Here is a 20,239-nt window from a genome sequence, read left to right on the forward strand (position 1 = left end):
GGTGAAGGACGGCACCTGCACCAATCCCCGGCCCGGGCTAGAACAGGGGGCGGGTGAGCGCGGCGTCTGCACCAATCCCCAGCCAGAGCTAGAACAGGGGGCGGGTGTAGGTGACGTCTGCACCAATCCCTGGCCCGGGCTAGAACAGGGGGCGGGTGAAGGACGGCACATGCACCAATCCCTGGCCCGGGCTAGAACAGGGGGCGGGTGAAGGCGGCGTCTGCACCAATCCCCGGCCCAGGCTAGAACAGGGGGCGGGTGAAGGACGGCACCTGCACCAATCCCCGGCCCGGGCTAGAACAGGGGGCGGGTGAAGGCGGCGTCTGGCCCGCCGCGGAGGGCGCCCCCTCTGGCCCGGGCGGGAACAGCCGGGTGGACGCAGGGGGCGCCAATCGCCGGAGCCCCGCCAGGCGGGGCTGTGGAGGACCCGCGGCAGGGCCGGGCGCTCGGGCGGGCGGAGCCAAGTCCTGAGCCCAGCGCCGGCCACGGGCCCGGGGCCTCGCGCAGGGCCGGGGGCGGGGCCCGGCGGCGCCACGTGCCCGGCAGCCCAGGGTGACTCAGCGCTTTTCCTCCCGCAGAGGCGCCTGGGAAATATGCAGATGAGGCCGGGCGCGGGCGGCTTCCGAACCCAGGGCTCGGCTGGGGCGGCCGGAGGGGGAGCAGGTGGGGGTCCTGAGGGGAAGGAGGGAGAGGAGGGGGTGCCGAGGGGAGGGAGGGGGAGGAGGGGGTCCCAAGAGGAGGGGGCGAGGCCGGAGAGGGCAGGGGAGCAGGTGGGGCCTGGCTGGGGAGGGGGAGGCTCGGAACAGTGGGGTCCTGGCTGGGGAGGAGGAGGAGGGGGAGCAGCTGGGGTCCTGGCTGGGGAGGGGGCCGAGGGGGGCCTGGTGGGCCGTGGTGGAGCAGGAGGTGAGGGCCTGGCTGGGGAGGGGGCCGAGGGGGGCCTGGTGGGCCGTGGTGGAGGAGGAAGTGGGGGCTGGGCTGGGGAGGAGGTGGAGGGGGAGCAGGTGGGGTCCTGGCTGGGGAGGGGGCCGAGGGGGGCCTGGTGGGCCGTGGTGGAGCAGGAGGTGGGGGCTGGGCTGGGGAGGGGGCCGAGGGGGGCCTGGTGGGCCGTGGTGGAGGAGGAGGTGGGGGCTGGGCTGGGGAGGAGGAGGAGGGGGAGCAGGTAGGGTCCTGGCTGGGGAGGGGGCTGAGGGGGGCCTGGTGGGCCGTGGTGGAGGAGGAGGTGGGGGCTGGGCTGGGGAGGAGGAGGAGGGGGAGCAGCTGGGGTCCTGGCTGGGGAGGGGGCCGAGGGGGGCCTGGTGGGCCGTGGTGGAGGAGGAAGTGGGGGCTGGGCTGGGGAGGAGGTGGAGGGGGAGCAGGTGGGGGTCCTGGCTGGGGAGGGGGCCGAGGGGGGCCTGGTGGGCCGTGGTGGAGCAGGAGGTGGGGGCTGGGCTGGGGAGGGGGCCGAGGGGGGCCTGGTGGGCCGTGGTGGAGGAGGAGGTGGGGGCTGGGCTGGGGAGGAGGAGGAGGGGGAGCAGGTGGGGTCCTGGCTGGGGAGGGGGCTGAGGGGGGCCTGGTGGGCCGTGGTGGAGGAGGAGGTGGGGGCTGGGCTGGGGAGGAGGAGGAGGGGGAGCAGGTGGGGTCCTGGCTGGGGAGGGGGCCGAGGGGGACCTGGGGGGGCGGTGGTGGAGCAGGAGGTGGGGGCCTGGCTGGGGAGGAGGAGGGGGAGCAGGTGGGGTCCTGGCTGGGGAGGGGGCTGAGGGGGGCCTGGCGGGCGGGGGTGGAGGAGCACGGAGGTCGCCCCCCCCTCGTCCACTGCGGGTCATGGAGGAGCTGGAGGCCTGAGCCTCACTCTCCTCACCTGCCCAGGGCCCTGCACACCCAGGGCGGCCAAACCTTCCTTCCACTGCCTTCCCAGCCCCGCAGAGACCGCAGAGGGCCAGGGCCGAAGACGTTCCTGGAGGGTCCAGCACCTGCAGATCCGAGCCAGAGCCAGAGCCAGGTCCTTCACCCCACCCAGGCCCCCAAACAGGAGCCCCTCCTCCTTCCCCCTGCCTTCCCCTCCCTCCTGCTCTGCCTCCCTCCTTGCTCTTGCTCTCCACCCTAGCATCTCCCTGGTCCTCAGTGGGTCTTTCTTTCCTTGCCATCCCCCCACAGCGGGCCAGCGGTGTGGCCATGTGTCCCCCCGTGATTGTGCGGCATGGCAGAGAGGGCATCTGGCACCTCTACGCGTTCTGGGCCTTCCGGCTGCTGCATGGAGAGCCACTCCGCGTGTGCTTCGCCTGCTTCAAGATTGCCTTCCTGGACTTGAAGGACCTGCTGGAGAACGACGACTGGGAAGACGACGACTGGGACCTGGATCCCTTGGACTCCCCCGAGGAGGAGGAAGAGTTTGAGCAAGTGCACCCCGGGGCTGTGGCACCGGCCCCCGTGGGTTTTCAGGAGGTGGGCCTAGGCTACCCCTACGTCCCCACGGAGCTGAGGCCCGAGGACGTGGTGCCCCTGGACGTGGACCCCAAGGACGCTGACTGGATCCAGGGCCTTCCCTGGAGAACCCTGGAATTGCCTTCCTGCTCCCACTGGCCCCAGCCGCCGCCCTCGTGGCAGTGGTCCCTCGGGGTGGACCAGCCGCCCAGGGAGCCCATGGTGTTGGAGCTGGGCACCATCTGGCCCGTGGAGCCCATGGAGGCTGAGGCCTGGCTGCTGGGCCTGCAGTTTGTGTCCATGGAGAGCTGCGGCAATGCCTTCTACCTCAGGAAGATGGTTCCAGACTGTGTCCTGCAGCCTGTGAGCTATCGCTGGAAGCTGCTGTTGAACCCCGACGAGGCCTGCAGGCTGAGGCTCCAGGACCTGCCGCAGTATCTGGACCTGCCGCGGTGGAAGCTGAGCATTCTGGACAGCACGGTGCTGGACACACAGTTGGTGCCCGCAGACACTACGCTGTTGAAGAAGGGGTTCCGCATCATCTCCTGTTCTCCCCGCAGCAAAGGTGAGGCAGAGTGTGGGGACTCAGCCCCTGAGTTAGGGGAGGGGCTTGGCGAGCCAGACAGCTGGAGCTGGGGGTCTGGGTTACCTTCGTGGCCTGAGTGGTCTTTGTGGCCTTCGTGGCCTGAGTCAGCGCTGGGTGGCGTGGGGTCCATGAGCATTGAGGAGCTACCCTTCTTCCAGCCCCTGCTCCTTTGGCCCCAGCACAGTGAGCCTGAGGTCCAGGCAGCCACCCTTGACATGGCTGTCCTTAGACACCAGGAGCCACCAAGGACCAGCAGCCCTTCCTTATTAGCAGTGGAGCGTCTGGTACACAGTGCTGACCTTGACAAGTGGTGGCAGAGTGTGAGGCAGCCTTAGGGCTGAAGAAGAGAGCTGTGGGGGCCCTGGGAAGCATGGTGAGTGCTCAGGAGGCTAGAGTTACATTAGAGTTACAGTTGCTTTTCAAGTTGTTGGGCGTGGTGCTGGCCTGACTACGTTGAGGTGGACGTTCCTGCTGCCCCTGAGGCAGGACACAGGTCACCACAGGTACAAAACTAGCTCTTCCCTGGGCAGGTGGGGGCAGGGGGCGCTGTTGTGACACAGGAGCGCATGGGTGATTCAGCAGGGGTTCTGCCCTTCACTTGCTGGAGCAGGTGAGAGGCCAGGAGACCCTGTCCACTCCGGGGGCTCTGGCTGCAGTGGGAGGAGATCTGGTTCCAGGTTGGCCATTTGTGCCACTTGCATGTTCGATTCCTGCTCGTTCGCATGTTGGTTTTGATGGAATAAAGTTGTTGACTCTGGCGTAGGTCGGTGTGGTGTTTTTCTGTCCCTGTCTGGGTTGGTGTCCTAGCAGTGAGAAGTCTCATCAGACGGTGGAGCAGGAGGCGGCTGAGAGTTCTGGTCTGCTTTCTGGCTCACTTGTGGAGGTGGTGTCACAGGAGGTTATTTAGAGACCCACGTGCGAAAACCTGCTTAGAATAAAGAAAGGACCTGTGATGAGCACAAGGAAAGGGTTCTCAGACTGAGCCTTACCTGCCTGTGACCACACAACGGTGTGGAGGAGGAGGAGGAGGTGACCACACAACGGTGTGGAGGAGGAGGAGGAGGTGATCACACAACGGTGTGGAGGAGGAGGAGGAGGTGACCACACAACGGTGTGGAGGAGGAGGAGGAGGAGGTGACCACACAACGGTGTGGAGCAGGAGGAGGAGGTGACCACACAACGGTGTGGAGCAGGAGGAGGAGGTGACCACACAACGGTGTGGAGCAGGAGGAGGAGGTGACCACACAACGGTGTGGAGCAGGAGGAGGAGGTGACCACACAACGGTGTGGAGCAGGAGGAGGAGGTGACCACACAACGGTGTGGAGCAGGAGGAGGAGGTGACCACACAACGGTGTGGAGGAGGAGGAGGAGGAGGTGACCACACAACGGTGTGGAGGAGGAGGAGGAGGTGACCACACAATGGTGTGGAGGAGGAGGAGGAGGTGACCACACAATGGTGTGGAGGAGGAGGAGGAGGAGGTGACCACACAATGGTGTGGAGGAAGAGGAGGAGGAGGTGACCACACAATGGTGTGGAGGAGGAGAAGGAGGTGACCACACAATGGTGTGGAGGAGGAGGAGGTGACCACACAACGGTGTGGAGGAGGTGACCACACAATGGTGTGGAGGAAGAGGAGGAGGAGGTGACCACACAATGGTGTGGAGGAGGAGAAGGAGGTGACCACACAATGGTGTGGAGGAGGAGGAGGTGACCACACAACGGTGTGGAGGAGGTGACCCCACAATGGTGTGGAGGAGAAGGAGGTGACCACACAATGGTGTGGAGGAGAAGGAGGTGACCACACAATGGTGTGGAGGAGGTGACCACACAATGGTGTGGAGGAGGAGGAGGTGACCACACAACGGTGTGGAGGAGGAGGAGGAGGTGACCACACAACGGTGTGGAGGAGGAGGAGGAGGTGACCACACAACGGTGTGGAGGAGGAGGAGGAGGTGACGACACAATGGTGTGGAGGAGAGGTGGTGACCACACAGTGGTGTGGAGGAGGGGAGGTGAACCCACAAATCCCTGGGAGGTGTGGGCTTCTGTGGTAGCAGAGCGAACCGTCTTGGCACCATGGGCTGTTGTGCCGTCAGGGCCCAGCTCAGCCTTGGCTGCCCTCCTGCCCACCTTGCTCCTTTCATTTTCTTTGCAAAGTCTTAGGCAATCAATTCCTGTTCTCTGAGTCTGCCCCATGGCCTGGCCGCTGGCTGCACCCCTGGAGTTGGATGGTCTCTGAGCGTGTGAAGCAAGCATCCCCTTTGGCAAATGTAAAAGCACCAATGTTGAGAGTGATTGAGCACCTGAAATTTAGGAAGCAAGTGGCATTGTGGCTCAAGGGGTAGAGCAGGAGCCTTGAGCTGAAGAGCTCAGGGACAGTGCCCAGGCCCAGAGTTCAAGTCCCGTGACCAACAAAAAGAAAGAAAGCAAGCCAGTTCCTGTCTACAGAGCCTCATTCCCTACTGAATGTGGTAATGCAACTGGAAATGAGCAGAGAACAAAGCTTTTTAAATTTGTCCCTGAGCTCTTCAGCTCAAGGTGATCTTTTTTTTAATTAAAGAATTTATTAGCATTGATTTTTACATCGTATTTCTTTTTCTTTTTCTTTGTTTTGTTTTTGTTTTTTGGTAGTCCTGGGCTTGAGCTCAGGGCCTGAACGCTGTCCTCTAGCCTTCCTCAAGGCTGGAGCTCTACCACTTGACCACAGCACCACTTCCAGCTTTTTCTGTGTATGTGGTACTGAGGAATTGAACCCAGGACTTTGTGCATGCTAGGCAAGCACTCTACCACTAGGCAATGCTCCTGGCCCTTTACATCATATGTCAAATGACATGTTTAACAAACAAGTATTCAAGAAGCGAATCTCCCTCTGAGGTGATCATTCTTGTCCAAGATGTTTATGGCACTGCTCTTATCTCCAATGAACCTCTAGAAAACAGAAGGGGGGATTGGCTCAAGGGTAGGGTGGTAACCTTGAGTTGAAGAGCTCAGGGACAGCGCCCCAGACCTAGTTGAAGCCCCAGGACCCAGGACCCACAAAAAAAATTTTAAATTTAAGTGGGGGGGGAGGTGTAGCAGCGGCTCACGCCTGTCATCCTAGCTACTCAGGAAGCTGAGATCGGAGGATCAAGGTTCAAAGCCAGCCCAGGTACAACAGGACTTGGGAGTCTTATCTCCAATTAACCTCTAGAAAATGGGAAGTGGGGCTTGGCTCAAGGATAGGGAGGTAAGGGTAGGGAGCTGAAGGGCTCAGGGACAGCACACAGGCCCAGGGGTAGGGTGGTAGCCTTGAACTGAAGAGCTCAGGGACAAAAAAATTTATCTTTGGGCTGGCTGGGGGCTCAGGCCTATAATCCTAGCTACTCAGGAGGCTGAGATCTGAGGATCAAGGTTCAAAGCCAGCCTGGGCACTAAAGTCCATGAAACTCTTATCTCCAGGTAACCAACAAAAGGTTGAAGTGCAGGTATGACACAAGTGATGAGCTCCAGCTTTCTGTGAAAAGGCCAAGAAAGAGCAAAGGGCCCTGAGTCAAACCCCAGTCCTGACACACAAAACAAGAAGAGAATCATGGCGGAGGTCAGCCTGTACAAAAATTTAGTGAGACCCCATCTTTCTTACTTGTTTTTTCCAGTTGTGGTGGGACTGAACTCAGGGCACTGTCCTTGGGTACTTTTTGCTCAGGGCCAGTGCTATTGGACCTTGAAGGTTGGATTTTCGTCTGCTGTGTGTGAAGGGTCTGCTGGGGTCTCATCAGGTTGTGGAGAGGACTTTGAAGGTTGGATGGTCGTCTGCTGTGTGTGAAGGGTCTGCTGGGGTCTCATCAGGGTTGTGGAGAGCACTTTGAAGGTTGCATGGTCGTCTGTTCATGTGTGAAGGGTCTGGTGGGGTCTCATCAGGGTTGTGGAGAGGACTTTGAAGGTTGGATTTTCGTCTGCTGTGTGTGAAGGGTCTGGTGGGGTCTCATCAGGGTTGTGGAGAGGACTTTGAAGGTTGGATGGTCGTCTGCTGTGTGTGAAGGGTCTGGTGGGGTCTCATCAGGGTTGTGGAGAGGACTTTGAAGGTTGGATGGTCGTCTGCTGTGTGTGAAGGGTCTGGTGGGGTCTCGTCAGGGTTGTGGAGAGGACTTTGAAGGTTGCATGGTCGTCTGTTCACGTGTGAAGGGTCTGGTGGGCTCTCGTCAGTGTTGTGGAGAGGACTTTGACGGTTGGATGGTGGTCTGTTGATGTGTGAGGGGTGTGGTGGGGTCTCCTCAGGGTCGTGGAGATACCGCGGCGGCGGTGCTGGACCCGACGTGGCATGACTCCCGGGGCCCCGGGCTCCAGGACCCTGGACCCCTGGCCCTCTGAATCCCCAGATCCCTGCTCCCCGACCCCAGGACTCCCGGCCCTCCGGATCTCCAGACTCTGGCTCCCCTGCACCAGGGCTCCGGGTGCTGGGCGCCCGCCGTCTGCTGCTCTGATCCGGGAGGGCCTCAGCCCCAGGTCCCACTGCGCCGCCAGGGAGGCTCCTGAGAGCGGCCAGAGCCCCGTCGGAGGTGAGCGCCGGTGGATGGCTGGGCCGGAACGCAGGCCTGCAGGCTCCACTTGCGGGGCCCCGGTCCGTGAACCGCCGTGAAACCCGCGGTCAGCGGGGCCTCTGCCGCTGCCCTCTGCGATCGAGGACCCCTGAGTCGCCTCCCGCCGCGCCGGCCCCCGGGAGCCAGGCTCCCTGGGTCCACGCACACGGGCGAGGCCGGCGGTTAGCTGGTGAGAGAGCCTTCGTCCTCCGATGGCGAAGCCACTGTGCGGAGCCGGACAGCCGGCGGCCCGGCAGCTCCCCTCCGCGAATGCCTGCTCCGTGGCTTCGCACCTCTTCAGAGCTCGGGTATGCTCTCGGGACCTTGACAGCGCTCGGCAAACCTTTTCCGGGTGAGCCCCGCGCAATCTCCTTCCTGTCCTCCCAGCTTGGCCGCTGCCCTAGCCTCTGCACACAAGTTAGCACCGGGCTCCCGGCGGGTCTGCGCCTGGGTCTGCGCCTGGGTCTGCGCCTGGGTCTGGGTCTGGGTCTGTGCCTGGGTCTGGGTCTGGGTCTGTGCCTGGGTCTGGGTCTGGGTCTGCGCCTGGGTCTGGGTCTGGGTCTGTGCCTGGGTCTGGGTCTGCGCCTGGGTCTGCGCCTGGGTCTGCGCCTGGGTCTGCGCCTGGGTCTGTGCCTGGGTCTGGGTCTGGGTCTGTGCCTGGGTCTGGGTCTGGGTCTGCGCCCGGGTCTGCGCCTGGGTCTGGGTCTAGGTCAGGGTCTGGGTCTGGGTCTGCGCCTGGGTCTGCGCTTGGGTCTGGGTCTGGGTCTGTGCCTGGGTCTGGGCCTGGGTCTGCGCATGGGTCTGGGTCTGAGTCTGCGCCTGGGTCTGGGTCTGGGTCTGCGCCCGGGTCTGCTCCTGGGTCTGAGTCTAGGTCAGGGTCTGGGTCTGGGTCTGTGCCTGGGTCTGCGCTTGGGTCTGCGTCTGGGTCTGTACCTGGCTCTGAGCCTGGGTCTGGGTCTGGGTCTGGGTCTGTGCCTGGGTCTGCGCCTGGGTCTGCGCCTGGGTCTGGGTCTGCGCCTGGGTCTGGGTCTGCGCCTGGGTCTGCGCCTGGGTCTGGGTCTGGGTCTGTGCCTGGGTCTGGGCCTGGGTCTGCGCCTGGGTCTGGGTCTGGGTCTGTGCCTGGGTCTGCGCCTGGGTCTGGGTCTGGGTCTGGGTCTGCGCCTGGGTCTGCGCCTGGGTCTGGGTCTGGATCTGCGCCTGGGTCTGGGTCTGGGTCTGGCTCTGCGCCTGGGTCTGGGTCTGGGTCTGCGCCTGGGTCTGGGTCTGCGCCTGCGCCTGGGTCTGGGTCTGGGACTGGGTCTGCGCCTGGGTCTGCGCATGGGTCTGGGTCTGGGTCTGGGTCTGGGTCTGGGTCTGCGCCTGGGTCTGGATCTGGGTCTGGGTCTGGGTCTGCGCCTGGGTCTGGTCTGGGTCTGGGTCTGGGTCTGCGCCTGGGTCTGGGTCTGGGTCTGGGTCTGTGCCTGGGTCTGCGCCTGGGTCTGGGTCTGGGTCTGAGTCTGGGTCTGGGTCTGCGCCTGGGTCTGGGTCTGGGTCTGGGTCTGCGCCTGGGTCTGGGCCTGCGCCTGGGTCTGGGTCTGGGTCTGTGCCTGGGTCTGGGTCTGGGTCTGGGTCTGGGTCTGATCTGGGTCTGGGTCTGCGCCTGAGTCTGGGTCTGGGTCTGTGCCTGGGTCTGCGCCTGGGTCTGCGCCTGGGTCTGGGTCTGGGTCTGGGTCTGGGTCTGAGTCTGGGTCTGGGTCTGCGCCTGGGTCTGGGTCTGCGCCTGGGTCTGGGTGTGGATCCGGGTCTTCGCCTGAGTCTGGGCCTGCGCTTGGGTCTGGGTCTGGGTCGGGGTCTGGGTCTGGGTCTGCGCCTGGGTCTGGATCTGGGTTTGGGTCTGGGTCTGGGTCTGCGCCTGGGTCTGGGTCTGGGTCTGGGTCTGGGTCTGGGTCTGGGTCTGGGTCTGCGCCTGGGTCTGGGTCTGGGTCTGCGCCTGGGTCTGGGTCTGGGTTTGGGTCTGGGTCTGGGTCTGCACCTGGGTCTGGGTCTGGGTCTGCGCCTGGCTCTGGGTCTGGGTCTGGGTCTGGGTCTGGGTCTGCGCCTGGGTCTGGGTCTGGGTCTGCGCCTGGGTCTGGGTCTGCCCCTGGATCTGCGCCTGGGTCGGCGCCTGGGTCTGGGTCTGCGCCTGGGTCTGCGCCTGGGTCTGGGTCTGCGCCTGGGTCTGCGCCTGGGTCTGGGTCTGGGTCTGGGTCTGGGTCTGGGTCTGGGTCTGCGCCTGGGTCTGGGTCTGGGTCTGCGCCTGGGACTGGGTCTGGGTTTGGGTCTGGGTCTGGGTCTGCACCTGGGTCTGGGTCTGGGTCTGCGCCTGGCTCTGGGTCTGGCTCTGGGTCTGGGTCTGGGTCTGGGTCTGGGGTCTGGGTCTGGGTCTGCGCCTGGGTCTGGGTCTGCCCCTGGATCTGCGCCTGGGTCTCGGTCTGGTCTGGGTCTGGGCCTGTGCCTGAGTCTGGGTCTGGGTCTGGGTCTGGGTCTGGGTCTGGGTCTGGGTCTGGGTCTGTGCCTGAGTCTGTGTCTGGGTCTGCGCCTGGGTCTGGGTCTGGGTCTGCGCCTGGGTCTGCGCTTGGGTCTGCGTCTGGGTCTGTACCTGGCTCTGAGCCTGGGTCTGGGTCTGGGTCTGGGTCTGGGTCTGGGTCTGCGCCTGGGTCTGGGTCTGCGCCTGGGTCTGCGCCTGGGTCGGCGCCTGGGTCTGGGTCTGCGCCTGGGTCTGCGCCTGGGTCTGTGCCTGGGTCTGCGCCTGGGTCTGGGTCTGCGCCTGGGTCTGCGCCTGGGTCTGGGTCTGGGTCAGGGTCTGGGTCTGGGTCTGCGCCTGGGTCTGCGCTTGGGTCTGCGTCTGGGTCTGGGTCTGGGTCTGGGTCTGAGTCTGGGTCTGGGTCTGGGTCTGCGCCTGGGTCTGGGTCTGGGTCTGGGTCTGCGCCTGGGTCTGGGTGTGGATCTGGGCCTTCGCCTGGGTCTGGGCCTGCGCTTGGGTCTGGGTCTGGGTCTGTGCCTGGGTCGGGGTCTGGGTCTGTGCCTCGGTCGGGGTCTGGGTCTGGGTCTGCGCCTGGGTCTGGATCTGGGTTTGGGTCTGGGTCTGGGTCTGGGTCTGGGTCTGGGTCTGGGTCTGCGCCTGGGTCTGGGTCTGGGTCTGCGCCTGGGTCTGGGTCTGGGTATGGGTTTGGGTCTGGGTCTGGGTCTGCACCTGGGTCTGGGTCTGGGTCTGGGTCTGCGCCTGGCTCTGGGTCTGGGTCTGGGTCTGGGTCTGGGGTCTGGGTCTGGGTCTGCGCCTGGGTCTGGGTCTGCCCCTGGATCTGCGCCTGGGTCGCGGTCTGGTCTGGGTCTGGGTCTGTGCCTGAGTCTGGGTCTGGGTCTGGGTCTGGGTCTGTGTCTGGGTCTGTGCCTGAGTCTGTGTCTGGGTCTGCGCCTGGGTCTGGGTCTGGGCGTGGGTCTGCGCCTGGGTCTGCGCTTGGGTCTGCATCTGGGTCTGTACCTGGCTCTGAGCCTGGGTCTGGGTCTGGGTCTGGGTCTGGGTCTGGGTCTGGGTCTGTGCCTGGGTCTGCGCCTGGGTCTGCGCCTGGGTCTGGGTCTGGGTCTGCGCCTGGGTCTGGGTCTGGGTCTGGGTCTGCGCCCGGGTCTGGGTCTGGGTCTACGCACGGGTCTGCTCCTGGGTCTGAGTCTAGGTCAGGGTCTGGGTCTGGGTCTGTGCCTGGGTCTGCGCTTGGGTCTGCGGCTGGGTCTGTACCTGGCTCTGAGCCTGGGTCTGGGTCTGGGTCTGGGTCTGTGCCTGGGTCTGCGCCTGGGTCTGGGTCTGGGTCTGCGCCTGGGTCTGCGCCTGGGTCTGGGTCTGGGTCTGTGCCTGGGTCTGGGCCTGGGTCTGCGCCTGGGTCTGGGTCTGGGTCTGCGCCTGGGTCTGCGCCTGGGTCTGGGTCTGGGTCTGCGCCTGGGTCTGGGTCTGGGTCTGGCTCTGCGCCTGGGTCTGGGTCTGGGTCTGCGCCTGGGTCTGGGTCTGCGCCTGCGCCTGGGTCTGGGTCTGGGACTGGGTCTGCGCCTGGGTCTGCGCATGGGTCTGGGTCTGGGTCTGGGTCTGGGTCTGGGTCTGCGCCTGGGTCTGGATCTGGGTCTGGGTCTGGGTCTGCGCCTGGGTCTGGTCTGGGTCTGGGTCTGTGCCTGGGTCTGCGCCTGGGTCTGGGTCTGGGTCTGAGTCTGGGTCTGGGTCTGCGCCTGGGTCTGGGTCTGGGTCTGGGTCTGCGCCTGGGTCTGGGCCTGCGCCTGGGTCTGGGTCTGGGTCTGTGCCTGGGTCTGGGTCTGGGTCTGGGTCTGATCTGGGTCTGGGTCTGCGCCTGAGTCTGGGTCTGGGTCTGTGCCTGGGTCTGCGCCTGGGTCTGGGTCTGGGTCTGGGTCTGGGTCTGAGTCTGGGTCTGGGTCTGCGCCTGGGTCTGGGTCTGGGTCTGGGTCTGCGCCTGGGTCTGGGTGTGGATCTGGGTCTTCGCCTGAGTCTGGGCCTGCGCTTGGGTCTGGGTCTGGGTCGGGGTCTGGGTCTGGGTCTGCGCCTGGGTCTGGGTCTGGGTTTGGGTCTGGGTCTGGGTCTGGGTCTGCGCCTGGGTCTGGGTCTGGGTCTGGGTCTGGGTCTGGGTCTGGGTCTGTGTCTGGGTCTGCGCCTGGGTCTGGGTCTGGGTTTGCGCCTGGGTCTGGGTCTGCGTCTGGGTCTGGGTCTGGGTCTGGGTCTGCGCCTGGGTCTGGGTCTGGGTCTGCGCCTGGGTCTGGGTCTGGGTCTGGGTCTGCGCCTGGGTCTGCGCCTGGGTCGGCGCCTGGGTCTGGGTCTGCGCCTCGGTCGGCGCCTGGGTCTGGGTCTGCGCCTGGGTCTGCGCCTGGGTCTGGGTCTGGGTCTGCGCCTGGGTCTGGGTCTGGGTCTGGCTCTGCGCCTGGGTCTGGGTCTGGGTCTGCGCCTGGGTCTGGGTCTGGGACTGGGTCTGCGCCTGGGTCTGGGTCTGGGTCTGGGTCTGGGTCTGCGCCTGGGTCTGGTTTGGGTCTGGGTCTGGGTCTGGGTCTGGGTCTGCGCCTGGGTCTGGGCCTGCGCCTGGGTCTGGGTCTGGGTCTGTGCCTGGGTCTGGGTCTGGGTCTGGGTCTGGGTCTGGGTCTGGGTCTGACCTGGGTCTGGGTCTGCGCCTGAGTCTGGGTCTGGGTCTGTGCCTGGGTCTGGATCTGGGTTTGGGTCTGGGTCTGGGTCTGCGCCTGGGTCTGGGTCTGGGTCTGGGTCTGGGTCTGGGTCTGGGTCTGCGCCTGGGTCTGGGTCTGGGTTTGGGTCTGGGTCTGGGTCTGCGCCTGGGTCTGGGTCTGCCCCTGGATCTGCGCCTGGGTCTCGGTCTGGTCTGGGTCTGGGTCTGTGCCTGAGTCTGGGTCTGGGTCTGGGTCTGGGTCTGGGTCTGTGCCTGAGTCTGTGTCTGGGTCTGCGCCTGGGTCTGGGTCTGGGTCTGGGTCTGCGCCTGGGTCTGGGTCTGGGTCTGGGTCTGCGCCTGGGTCTGGGTCTGGGTCTGCGCCTGGGTCTGGGTCTGGGTCTGGGTCTGCGCCTGGGTCTGGGTCTGCGCCTGGGTCTGCGCCTGGGTCGGCGCCTGGGTCTGGGTCTGCGCCTGGGTCCGCGCCTGGGTCGGCGCCTGGGTCTGGGTCTGCGCCTGGGTCTGCGCCTGGGTCTGGGTCTGCGCCTGGGTCTGCGCCTGGGTCTGGGTCTGGGTCAGGGTCTGGGTCTGGGTCTGCGCCTGGGTCTGCGCTTGGGTCTGCGTCTGGGTCTGTGCCTGTGTCTGCGCCTGGGTCTGGGTCTGGGTGTGGGTCTGGGTCTGCGCCTGGGTCTGGGTGTGGGTCTGGGTCTAGGTCTGGGTCTGGGTCTGCGCCTGGGTCTGGGTCTGGGTTTGGGTCTGGGTCTGGGTCTGGGTCTGGGTCTGTGCCTGTGCCTGGGTCTGGGTCTGGGTCTGGGTCTGCGCCTGGGTCTGGGTCTGGGTTCTACGCCTGGGTCTGGGTCTGCCCCTGGATCTGCGCCTGGTTCTCGGTCTGGTCTGGGTCTGGGTCTGTGCCTGAGTCTGGGTCTGGGTCTGGGTCTGGGTCTGTGCCTGAGTCTGGGTCTGGGTCTGTGCCTGGATCTGAGCCTGGGTCTGGGTCTGGGTCTGGGTCTGTGCCTGGGTCTGCGCCTGGGTCTGCGCCTGGGTCTGGGTCTGCGCCTGGGTCTGCGCCTGGGTCTGGGTCTGGGTCTGTGCCTGTGTCTGCGCCTGGGTCTGCGCTTGGGTCTGGGTCTGGGTCTGGGTCTGAGTCTGGTTCTGGGTCTGAGTCTGCGCCTGGGTCTGCGCCTGGGTCTGGGTCTGGGTCTGCGCCTGGGTCTGGGTCTGGGTTTGCGCCTGGGTCTGGGTCTGCGCCCGGGTCTGCGCCTGGGTCTGCTCCTGGGTCTGGGTCTGTGCCCGGGTCTGCGCCTGGGTCTGCGCCTGGGTCTGGGCCTGAGTCTGCGCAGGGGTCTGCGTCTGGGTCTGGGTCTGCCCCTGGGTCTGGGTCTGGGTCTGCGCCTGAGTCTGGGTTTGGATCTGGGTCTGCGCCTGGGTCTGCGCCTGGGTCTGAGTCTGCGCCCGGGTCTGCGCCTGGGTCTGGGTCTGCGCCCGGGTCTGCGCCTGGGTCTGGGTCTGCGCCTGGGTCTGGGTCTGGGTCTGGGTCTGGGTCCGGGTCTGGGTCTGCACCTGGGTCTGGGTCTCGGTCTGGGTCTGGGTCTGGGTCTGGGTCTGCACCTGTGTCTGCGCCTGTGTCTGCGCCTGGGTCTGGGTCTGCGCCTGGGTCTGCATCTGGGTCAGGGTCTGCACCTGGGTCTGCGCCTGGGTCTGGGTCTGCGCCTGGGTCTGGGTCTGGGTCTGGGTCTGCACCTGGGTCTGGGTCTGGGTCTGGGTCTGGGTCTGGGTCTGCGCCTGGGTCTGGGTCTGGGTCTGTGCCTGGGTCTGCGCCTGGGTCTGCGCCTGGGTCTGGGTCTGGGTCTGGGTCTGGGTCTGGGTCTGGGTCTGGGTCTGCGCCTGGGTCTGGGTCTGCACCTGGGTCTGGGTCTGGGTGTGGGTCTGGGTCTGGGCCTGGGTCTGAGTCTGGGTCTGGGTCTGCGCCTGTGTCTGCGCCTGGGTCTGGGTCTGCGCCTGGGTCTGCATCTGGGTCAGGGTCTGCACCTGGGTCTGCGCCTGGGTCTGGGTCTGCGCCTGGGTCTGGGTCTGGGTCTGGGTCTGCACCTGGGTCTGGGTCTGGGTCTGGGTCTGCGCATGGGTCTGCACATGGATCTGGGTCTGGGTCTGGGTCTGGGTCTGGGTCTGGGTCTGCGCCTGGGTCTGGGTCTGGGTCTGTGCCTGGGTCTGCGCCTGGGTCTGCGCCTGGGTCTGGGTCTGGGTCTGGGTCTGGGTCTGGGTCTGCGCCTGGGTCTGGGTCTGGGTCTGGGTCTGCGCCTGCGCCTGGGTCTGGGTCTGCGCCTGGGTCTGGGTCTGCACCTGGGTCTGGGTCTGGGTGTGGGTCTGGGTCTGGGCCTGGGTCTGGGTCTGGGTCTGGGTCTGCGCCTGTGTCTGCGCCTGGGTCTGCGCCTGGGTCTGCGCCTGGGTCTGGGTCTGCGTCTGTGCCTGGGTCAGGGTCTGGGTCTGGGTCTGCGTCTGGGTCTGGGTCTGGTCTGTGCCTGGGTCTGCGCCTGGGTCTGGGTCTGGCTCTGGGTCTGGGTCTGTGTCTGGGTCTGTGTCTGAGTCTGCGCCTGGGTCTGGGTCTGCGCCTGGGTCTGGGTCTGGGTCTGCGTAGGGTCTGCGTCTGCGTCTGGCTCTGGCTCTGGCTCTGGCTCTGGCTCTGGCTCTGGCTCTGGCTCTGGGTTTGCACCTAGGTCTGCACCTGGGTCCGGCTCTGTGCCTGGGTCTGTGCCTGGGGTCTGCGCCTGGGTTTGCACCTGGGTCTGGGTCTGGGTCTGGGTCTGGGTCTGCGCCTGGGTCTGGGTCTGGGTCTGGGTCTGCACCTGGGTCTGGGTCTGGGTCTGGGTCTGGGTCTGCACCTGGGTCTGGGTCTGGGTCTGGGTCTGGGTCTGGGCCTGGGTCTGGGTCTGGGTCTGCGCCTGGGTCTGGGTCTGGGTCTGGGTCTGCGCCTGGGTCTGGGTCTGCGCCTGGGTCTGGGTCTGGGTCTGGGTCTGTGCCTGGGTCTGGGTCTGTGCCTGGGTCTGGGTCTGGATCTGGGTCTTCGCCTGGGTCTGGGTCTGGGTCTGGGTCTGGGTCTGGGTCTGGGTCTGGGTCTGGGTCTGGGTCTGCGCCTGGGTCTGGGTCTGGGTCTGGGTCTGCGCCTGCGCCTGGGTCTGGGTCTGCGCCTGGGTCTGGGTCTGCACCTGGGTCTGGGTCTGGGTGTGGGTCTGGGTGTGGGTCTGGGTCTGGGCCTGGGTCTGTGTCTGGGTCTGGGTCTGCGCCTGTGTCTGCGCCTGGGTCTGCGCCTGGGTCTGGGTCTGCGTCTGTGCCTGGGTCAGGGTCTGGGTCTGGGTCTGCGTCTGGGTCTGGGTCTGGTCTGTGCCTGGGTCTGCGCCTGGGTCTGGGTCTGGCTCTGGGTCTGGGTCTGGGTCTGTGTCTGGGTCTGTGTCTGAGTCTGCGCCTGGGTCTGGGTCTGCGCCTGGGTCTGGGTCTGGGTCTGCGTAGGGTCTGCGTCTGCGTCTGGCTCTGTCTCTGGCTCTGGCTCTGGCTCTGACTCTGGCTCTGGGTTTGCACCTAGGTCTGCACCTGGGTCCGGCTCTGTGCCTGGGTCTGTGCCTGGGGTCTGCGCCTGGGTTTGCACCTGGGTCTGGGTCTGGGTCTGGGTCTGGGTCTGCGCCTGGGTCTGGGTCTGGGTCTGGGTCTGCACCTGGGTCTGGGTCTGGGTCTGGGTCTGGGTCTGCACCTGGGTCTGGGTCTGGGTCTGTGTCTGGGTCTGGGTCTGGGTCTGGGTCTGGGTCTGCGCCTGGGTCTGGGTCTGGGTCTGGGTCTGCGCCTGGGTCTGGGTCTGCGCCTGGGTCTGGGTCTGGGTCTGGGTCTGTGCCTGGGTCTGGGTCTGTGCCTGGGTCTGGGTCTGGATCTGGGTCTTCGCCTGGGTCTGGGTCTGGGTCTGGGTCTGGGTCTGGGTCTGCGCCTGGGTCTGGGTCTGGGTCTGTCCCTGGGTCTGGGTCTGGGTCTGGGTCTGCGCCTGGGTCTGGGTCTGGGTCTGGGTCTGGGTCTGCGCCTGGGTCTGGGTCTGGGTCTGGGTCTGGGTCTGCGCCTGGGTCTGAGTCTGGGTCTGGGTCTGGGTCTGGGTCTGCACCTGGGTCTGAGTCTGGGTCTGGGTCTGCGTCTGGGTCTGGGTCTGCGCGTGGGTCTGGGTCTGCGTCTGGGTTGGGTCTGGGTCTGCGCGTGGGTCTGTGCCTGGGATCTGCGCCTGGGTTTGCACATGGTCTGTGCCTTTGTCCGGCTCTGTGCCTGGGTCTGCATCTGGGGTCTACACCTGGGTCTGCACCTGGGTCTGGGTCTGCGCCTGGGTTTGCACCTGGGTCTGCACCTGAGTCTGGGTCTGTGCCTGGGTCTGCGTCTGGGTTCTGCGCCTGGGTCTGGGTCTGGGTCTGGGTCTGGGTCTTGGTCTGGGTCTGCACCTGGGTCTGCACCTGGGTCTGGGTCTGGGTCTGTGCCTGGGTCCGGCTCTGTGCCTGGGTCTGTGCCTGGGGTCTGCGCCTGGGTTTGCACCTGGGTCTGGTTCTGCGCCTGGGTCTGGGTCTGGGTCTGGATCTGGGTCTGGGTGGGTCTGCGCCTGGGTCTGGGTCTGGTCATTGGGGGCTCTTTCTCCAGAAGTTCCAATTCAAGATCCCTCCCCTCCCCAGCGTGTGTGTGTGTGTGTGTGTGTGTGTGTGTGTGTGTGTGTGTGTGTGTGTGTGAGAGAGAGAGAGAGAGAGAGAGAGAGAGGAGGTGTGAGTGCCTGCCCACATGCGTGTGCGTGCACACACACACACACACACACACAGATCCAGGTTCATTCTCCTTGTATTGTAATGGGGTCTGGAGTGGACAAACTATGAGACCACTCGGTACAGGACTGAGATGTTACAAGTTTATTGAGCAGGGAGGGAGCTGAGGCGCCAGGACTGCACCCCAAGGTCGGGACCTCAGAGAGCAGCCCTGGTCCTGGAAAGCAGGAGGCTTTTAAGGAGGGCCAGCAAACATGCTGGGCTTCACGCTAAATCTCACAGGGCTGCATTGTGTAAATCTCATACTTCTTTATCTACAGTCAAGATGCATCTGGCAGTGGGCGCCAGGGTGTCTCAAGATGCAGCCCTGGTGAACAAATGGCAGGGTAAACAGTGATTAGGAGAAAGGAGGCCTGGGGAAAGGTATTAGGTTTGGGTAAACAAGGGCAGGGGGAAGCAGTGTCACAAAGGGGAGCAGGGGAGAAGGCGGGGCTCTAAACTGCAGTCCCTAACTTCCACAATTCCACTACAGTAATACATCCTCCACATTACAACAAGAATACATTTTCCATTCCCCACATTGCAGTATGAATAATTATAATTACAAAGTTCCTCTCCTTTCCTGCACACCTTTTTTCTTTCTTTCTTTTTTATTAAAGAATTAATTAACATTGATTGTTACATCATATTCCAAATGACAAGTGTTCAAGAAGGGAATCTATATTCGATCACTGGCACTTAGTTTTTAGAACATAATCAAAATTAGGCTAAGGGTTTGTATATCATAAATACACGTTGATTTATGAAATAAAACACTGTCTATAGAGTCATGGGTTTTTATGTCTATGGTTATGTTAATATTTCCAATACCATGTCCATAGCATTGGGTATGCAAATATTGAGTCCTCGTTCTTGAACTGTTTGGATCTAATTGTTAGGGTCCGTGGTCAAAGGACCGAGTCTGACACAAAAGCGGAAGTTGGAAGTTAAGTTAAACAGAGTTTTATTCCACTCCTAGCATCGAGAATCATACTGACCCGTCAGGGACACCTCTAAGATGGGAGTGAGGGAGCGACCCCGCCTGATCTCACAGGCTACCTTTATAGACCACAGCCGTGTGGCTGGGCTGGCCACACACAGGGGGCCAGTGGAATTCAACATGGTTGACTGATGGCTGGGCAACCACTGACACCTTTGCTGTTTGAAGGGGCCTATCCTCTTGGTGGGCTTCTGGCGCACTGCTCTGACGACAAAGGAAGGGGAGGGAGTTTCCTGGCAGGCCAAGGGGGTCAGGTGGGGAGGCATTGGGGAAGTCCCTCTCACTAATAGCCACATATTAAGGATACCATGCGCCCTTTGTTCCTTAGGTCTTTCTTTGTTTTTTTAATGGGTCCTGGAGCTGTTCACCCAACCCCTGAAGCCGCAGCCGCACTTCTGGGTTTCTAGAGGTTAGTTGGCGATAAGAGTCTCAGGTAGTTCCATTGTCAAGTCTCTCCCCTACCTACTGTGCCCCTGACACTCTTTTCCAGAAGTTTCTATGTCTTTGAGTTCTAGTATCTCCTCTCCTTTTTTTACAGTAGTTTCAAAGTTTGTGATCTGATGTTGAGGTCTTTCTTTGATCCACAGGCGTTGATATTAGTGCATGGTGACAGACAGGGATCCACTTTCAGATTTCTGCATATGGAGGCCCAATTTTCCTCACACCAATTATTGAAGAAGCTATTTTTTCCTCTTTGGCTCTCTTATCAAACATCAGAGAACTCTAGGTATATGATTTTATTTCTGGTTTCTTCTAGTCTGTTTCATTGACCTGTAGGTCTATTTTTGTGGTAATACCAAGCTGTTTTTGTTTCCATGCTTTCCTGTAGAATTTTGTTGGGATTGTGATACTGCCAGCATTACATTTTTACGAAGAATTTCTTCGGCTATTCAAGGTCTTGATATGAATTTTTAGATTGTTTTTTTTCTATCTTGGTACAGAACATTGTTGGAATTTTGATGGGGATTATGATAAATTTGTAGTTAATTTTCGGCAGTATGGCCATTTTCACAATATTAATTCTACCTCTCCATAAACTTGGAAGGTCTTTCCATTTCCTAATGTTGTCTGTGTTTTCTTCACATTTTTATTGTTTTTGCTATAAAGGTCTTTCACTTCCTTGGTTAGGTTTAGTCTCAGATACATTTTTTGAGGCTGTTGCAAATAGCATTGTTTTCGCGATTCCCCTCTCTGCTTAACTGGTATACACAAAGATTTTTTTTTTCCAGTCCTGGGCTTGAGCTCAGGGCCTGAGCATTGTCCTTGGGCTTTCTCAAGGCTAGAGCTCTACCACGGGAGCCTCAGCACCACTTCTGGATTTTTTCTATGTATGTGGTACTAAAGAATTGAACCTGAGTCTTCGTGCATGCTAGGCAAGCACTCTACCACTAGGCCACACTCCCAGCCCCTACAGAAAGATTTTTGTGGGTTAATTGTACCCTGTTACTTTGTCAAAGAGTCTTTTGGGTCTTTAGATGTAAAATCATGTCATCTGCAACGAGGGATAATTTGATGTCTTCTTTCCCCATGTGATTCCTTCTATGTCCCTTTTTGTCTTATTGCGCTGCCTAGGAATTCCAGAGCTATGTTGAAGAGGAGCTAAGAGGGCGGACCTCCCCTTGTGCTTGACGCTAGAGGAAATGGTTTTAGATTTTCATCATCATGTTGGCTGTTGGTCTGTTATACAGCCTTTAGATTCTGAGGTGGGTTCCTTCTATTCCT

At 62.5% G+C, this 20,239-nt stretch overlaps 1 protein-coding gene across 1 annotated transcript; it reads left to right on the forward strand.

Annotated features, from left to right (window-relative positions):
• Positions 1–2,151: 2,151 nt before the first annotated feature.
• LOC150052142 (testis-expressed protein 19.2-like) lies at positions 2,152–3,607 on the forward strand. The gene has a single exon (XM_090351782.1). The coding sequence runs from the start codon at positions 2,152–2,154 to the stop codon at positions 3,319–3,321; it is 1,170 nt and encodes a 389-aa protein (XP_090207908.1). The 3' UTR covers positions 3,322–3,607.
• Positions 3,608–20,239: the final 16,632 nt, after the last annotated feature.

The sequence above is a fragment of the Megascapheus bottae genome, chromosome 17 (assembly GCF_031878675.1).
Source record: "Megascapheus bottae isolate mThoBot1 chromosome 17, mThoBot2.hap1, whole genome shotgun sequence".
NCBI classification, from domain to species: Eukaryota; Metazoa; Chordata; class Mammalia; order Rodentia; family Geomyidae; genus Megascapheus; species Megascapheus bottae.

Bases quoted from the DNA above. Each gene is read 5' to 3' on its own strand.
- LOC150052142 (XM_090351782.1), top strand. From the start codon at position 2,152: ATGTGTCCCCCCGTGATTGTGCGGCATGGCAGAGAGGGCATCTGGCAC.